This window comes from Hypanus sabinus, chromosome 1 (assembly GCF_030144855.1).
Source record: "Hypanus sabinus isolate sHypSab1 chromosome 1, sHypSab1.hap1, whole genome shotgun sequence".
In the NCBI taxonomy this organism is placed as follows: Eukaryota; Metazoa; Chordata; class Chondrichthyes; order Myliobatiformes; family Dasyatidae; genus Hypanus; species Hypanus sabinus.
In genome coordinates this window covers 186,985,071-186,991,070 of record NC_082706.1, presented here as the reverse complement: position 1 = coordinate 186,991,070, position 6,000 = coordinate 186,985,071, and the positions used below count along the sequence as shown (strand labels likewise).

General features: G+C 40.0%; 1 protein-coding gene across 1 annotated transcript in view; it reads right to left on the bottom strand.

Annotated features, from left to right (window-relative positions):
• Positions 1-2,846: 2,846 nt before the first annotated feature.
• LOC132401241 (interaptin-like) overlaps positions 2,847-6,000 on the bottom strand; it is a 617,788-nt gene continuing 614,634 nt past the window's right edge. Inside the window, exon 31 of the mRNA XM_059983257.1 lies at positions 2,847-2,909. Within this exon, the coding sequence (XP_059839240.1) occupies positions 2,871-2,909 (39 nt within the window). The 3' untranslated portion in view covers positions 2,847-2,870. The remainder of the gene's footprint in view (positions 2,910-6,000) is intronic.

Here is a 6,000-nt window from a genome sequence, read left to right as displayed (position 1 = left end):
AAGAGGAAGGCATTTGATAGAGAGGAGAGTGGACCACAGGAGAAAGGGAAGGAGGAGGGGATGCAGGTGGAAGTGATAGGCAGGTGAGAAGAGGAAAGAAGTCAGAATGGAGAAAGGAAGAAGGGGGAAGGGGAGGGTAAATAAAAGTTATTGGAAGAAGAAATCAATATTCATGCCTTCAGTTTGAAGGATGCCCAAAGGGAATTATAAGGTGTTGCTCCTCCATCCTGAGAGTGGCCTCATCTTGGCACTCTCCTCTCCTATTAGATTCCTTTTTCTTCAGTCCTTTAACTTTCCCATCCACCTGACTTCACCTATTACCTTCTAGGTATCCTCCTTTACCTCCCCCCACCTTTTTATTCTGGCATCTTCCCCTTGCTTTCCAGTCCTGAAGAAAGGACTGGGCCCAAACATCAAGTGTTTTTTCATAGATGCTGCCTGACTTTCTGAGTTCCTCCAGCAATTTGTGTGTGTTGCTTAGGAAAATTCCTTGGCCAGAACTGTCAGTACTAAAGCTAAAAATAATTATCATAACTATTCTTGAACAAACAAGGTAGTGAATTTATCCTTGGGTTTGAAAGGTAGTGAAGCAGACCTCATCCTGTCCAGCTCCATTTTGGATTGATACCTGGAATTATGATGTTGTAGCTATTAGTGAAACATGGATGCAGGAAGGGTGTGATTGGCAACTAAATATTCCTGGATTTAGTTGCTTCAGGTGTGATAAGAGTAGGAGGGGCCAGAGGAGGAGGTGTTGCATTGCTTGTCCGAGAAAATCTTATGGCGGTGCTTTGGAAGGATAGATTAGAGAGCTCCTCTAGGGAGGCCATTTGGGTGGAATTGAAGAATGGGAAAGGTGCAGTAACACTGATAGGAGTGTATTATAGGCCACCTAATGGGGAGCATGAGTTGGAAGAGCAAATGTGTAAGGAGATAGCAGATATTTGTAGTAAACACAAGGTGGTGAATGTGGGAGATTTTAATTTTCCACACGTAGACTGGGAAGCTCATTCTGTAAAAGGGCTGGATGGTTTAGAGTTTGTGAAATGTGTGCAGGATAGTTTTTTGCAACAATACACAGAAGTACCGACTAGAGATGGGGCAGTGTTGGATCTCCTGTTAGGGAATGCGATAGGTCAGCTGAAAGATGTTTGTGTTGGGGAGCACTTTGGGTCCCATGATCACAATAGCATTAGCTTCAATATAATTATGGAGAAGGACAGGACTGGACCTAGAGTTGAGATTCTTGATTGGAGAAAGGCTAACTTTGAGGAGATGCGAAGTGATTTAGAGAGAGTGGATTGGGTTAAGTTGTTTTATGGGAAGGATGTAATAGAGAAATGGAGGTCATTTAAGGGTGAAATTATGAGGGTACAGAATCTTTATGTTCCTGTTAGGTTGAAAGGAAAGGTTAAAGGTTTGAAAGCACCATGGTTTTCAAGGGATATTAGAAACTTGGTTCGGAAAAAGAGGGATGTGTATAATAGATATAGGCAGCATGGAGTAAAGGAATTACTCAAGGAATATAAAGAATGTAAAAGGAATCTTAAGAAAGAGATTAGAAAAGCTAAAAGAAGATACGAGGTTGGTTTGGCAAATAAGGTGAAAGTAAATTCGAAAGGTTTCTACAGTTATATTAAAAGCAAGAGGATAGTGAGGGATAAAATTGGTCCCTTAGAGAATCAGGGTGGTCAGCTATGTGTGGAGCCGAGGGAGATGGGAGAGATTTTGAACGATTTCTTCTCTTCGGTATTCACTAAGGAGAAGGATATTGAACTGTGTAAGGTGTAGGAAACAATATAACTCCCCACCTTAAATTCCTCCATATACCTGTCTAGTAGTCTCTTAAACTTCACTAGTGTATCTGCCTCCACCACTGACTCAGGCTGTGCATTCCATGCACCAATCACTCTCTGAGTGAAAAACCTTCCTCTAATATCCCTCTTGAACTTCCCTCCCCTTGCCTTAAAGCCCTGTCCTCTTGTACTAAGCAGTGTTGCCCTGGGGAAAAGGTGCTGGCTGTCCACTCTGTCTATTCCTCTTAATATCTCGTAATCCTGGTACATGTGCTGACGTGCAGGTGAAATCTTCTGTTATCATAGAAACCCAAGAAAATCAAGTTCATGGTCAAGTTTAATTATCATTTAACCATACTGGAATACATCCAAACAAAACCACATTCTTCCAGGGTCAAGGTGCAAAACATGGTATCAATAGTTATACACAGCACAAGCACATATTTCATATACAAGATAGCAGAAAACATGCAGTCACATGGTAAATATGTAGCTGAAGTCCATCAGTGACATGTCCAGAAAATTGATGGTGCATAGGTGCTGTTGTTAGTGCATCTGCAGACGAGTGCACGCAACCTAGCTTGTCTTCCTCTGAGCAAACACAGGAGAGCAGCACTGATGGGCTTCCAATCCTGCGTTGATGCTGCGCCACATGACCTCCAGCATCTCCTCTTCTGGGCAGTTGCAACAGGTGAACCTGTGGCATGAGGACTAGTCCATGCTACAACCAAGGCCATGCAGTTCCCCATCTTCAGTCTCACTAATGAACCAGTGAACTAGACCTGCAGCATTTTACAGTACCAATGTCCAGCTGGGGCCTTGTGATCACAAGAAACACATCCAAGACGACCACTCACTGTTAGACTGCCTGCCGCCATTGCACACAGACTCTGATGCCTCTCTTCACCAGGCAGTAACTCGATCCGTACAAAATCCAGCTCCTCCACTAACAAGCAATTCGATGATGGGGCAGATCTGCACTTCTTGAAGTTCTGAATGTCCCGTATTGTTTTGTGATCATAAAAAACGTGTTAAACAAAGACACAAACTCCTTGGTTAGCCCCAGAGAGGCTGCTATATCCAAGCATTCCACCATCTTACTGGGAGGATGTACTGCAAAAGAGTTTTTGAATAGAAACTTCCACTCCATTACTTATATTTCTTTAATATGAAGATAGATCTTATAGAAGCGATTAACTGTATAAACCCCTCAAACATCCTTTTTTTTCTGGTTTGGTACAGATTAGTTCTCAACCTTTCGTATATTGGTTCTCACATTATACATAAACTATACAGAACTGTCAGATCAGCTGAAAAGACTTTTGGTTGTAAATTATTGTCACTGCAGGACTTGTATGAGTCCAGGACAAAGAAGTGAGCAGGTAAAATCATTACAGACACTACCCACCCAGCAAACTATCTTTTTGAAAGGCCCCCTTCTGCAAAGCACTATAGGACTATTAAAGCAACAAACTTCACATCATCATAGAAGTTTCTTCCCTTAGACAGTAAATCTAATCAACCATTCTAGTTAGCTCCCGACCCCCACCCCCTCTATCTATTTCCTCAGTCAGCATACTGTAAACACTGTAAGCCACTTTTTATAAAGCTTTTTACATTGTAAATATATGTTGATATTTATACATTTATGCATATTTTGTTCCCTATTCACAGCTTTACCTCTAAGTTTATTTTTTATAATTCTTTACTCTGTATAACTGTTGATTGTTTTTTTTATTGCATGTTGCAATCCAGGCTGAAACATTGGCTACTTATTCTTTTCCATAGATGTTGCCTGACCTGCTGAGTTTCTCCAGCATTTTGTGTGTGTTACTCTGGATCACCTGCATCTGCAGAATCTCTTGTGTTTATTAATAACTGCACTTTCAATTGTTCGATTTTCACATATTTCTTCACAAATTATGCACAACTAAGCAATGTGTTCATCATCCACTTTGTTTTACCCAGGTAAAAGATAACATATTATGCACTTTAAGAATATAACAAGGAAAAACATGCATTGTATGGTTGCATAAAATCACCAGTTGAATGGAATCTGTTTAATTAGGAGATGAACAGGAATTTTCGCCTTTATCACTGTGCCAGATTCTGGGAGTTTCCCCTCAGCAGCTGTGGGAGAGTACTGCAGATGCTGGAAATCTGACCCAAAAGCAGAATTTGTTGGATGCTCTCAGCAGCTCAAGCAGCATGCGTGGAGAGATATACAATTTAGGCCATAGGTCCTTCATCAGAAGTGGGAGGATATCTCACCCTATCCCACCACTGAAAAGGTAGAAGCTCACATTCAGAATCTGACTTATGATCGCTGACTAATATAATATGAAAGAGTCCTGAAGAGGGGTGTCAGCCCGGAACATCAACTGTTTACTCCTTTCCATACCTGATGAGCTCTCCAGCATCTTGTGTGTGCTGCTTTGGATTTCCAGCATCTACAGAATTTTAAAATTTATTTATTGACCTACAGCTCTGAATAGGCCCTTCCATCCCTTCAAGCCACGACGTCCAGCAGTCCCCTAATTTAATCCTAATCAGTTTACAATGACCAACTAACCTACGAACCAGTATGTCTTTGGATAGTGGGAGGAAAGCCACACAGTCATGGGGAAAAGCGTTCAGACTCCTTACAGGCAGAGGCGGGAATTGAACCCGAGTCCCCAGTACTGTAGAGCGTTGCACTATGCTACCGAGCCACATCATGTTTATAATATGAAATGTGTTGCAGCAACAGTACAGTACAAAGACATAAAAATTACAAAATAAATAAATATAAAATACAAAATAATATAACTTATAAAATAAATAAATAGTGCAAAGAAAGGGGAAGAGTGAGATAGTTTTCATGGGTTCATGGACCAATCAGAAATCTGTTGGCAAAGGAAAGAAGCTGTTCCGAAATCATTGCTAAATTAGCTTCTCAAGGGCAATTACGGGTAGGCAATAAGTGTTGGCTTTCTCATATGCCCCCACCTCCCCCTTTCTGTTAGTGCTCTAACTGCAGTTATGCCTACATTGTGATATAAGCGGTTGTCATTAAAAATATTTATTTTGTGACCTCCAATAGGGAAGAGTGTGACCATTCATTTCCACATAAAACCCTGCTTCCTAGACTTTAGAATTGTGTCAAACTGCATAATCTAATAGCTCACTCACCACATTGAAATACATGAGCTCCACTAAAAGGCTGTTGATCTTTGAACTGTCACAGAGCCAGAAGATTATGTCATATCATGTATTTATCGATCAACTGACTAACTTGAACAAAGGACGAAACTTCAAAACAGATACCTTGCAATAGATTTTTCACAATGCTAGAAGCCTATAAGGCGAAATAAAATGTAGGGAAGTTCTCTTTATTCTGTGGCTGTTACTTTTCCACAATTATTTGATACACTGATTGCCATCTTCCTGTTCAATTTGAGCATTAATCAAGATGTCAATAAGGAAAAACCCAAACAGTCTCCCTACCTGAAGCAACTTTCATTCCACTCACCAATAAATAACTACAGAATGTAAAGCCACAAGCTCTTTTGTTATTTCCCCCCCAAACCTGCACAAATATTGGTTTGGAATAACAGATTTATAGAAAATAGTATCAAGAACCCAGGAAAAGAAGAATATCAGTAAACAGCTCTAGGCATCAAGGTTTGTTATTACATAAACCTATGCAAGGCCTCTGTGAATAATTCAGAGAAACTATGATATGACAGGCCAAATACACCTATTTTGTCAGTGTTATCTCACAAGGCATTTAAACAGAAATGAGACTAGAATGAGCTGAGAAGGGCCAAAGGGAATCGTAACCCATCTAGGTGTGGTGATGTTGCCGTAAAGAAAATGAAATATAATGAGATACTATGTCATGCATTATTCATGGATAAAGATGACTGTATAAAACAGCCAGGATTTTGACAAGGCAAACCTGCAATCATGCACATTACTCTCCCAATGGAATTTGGATTTTTATAATATTGGTTGAGAGAGGACTATAAATGCAATGAAAAAATAAAGATGACAAGTTTTCAAATGCACTGGCTCATACTGAAGTGTATTGCTGATGGTACAGAATTGGGATAAATGTACACTTTCCTCAAAAATAACTCATGTTATTTTCATCTCCATTAAAATTTAATTTTGGCAAAGAAATTTTTACCTATAAATTTAGTTTACACAAATCCTGCATACC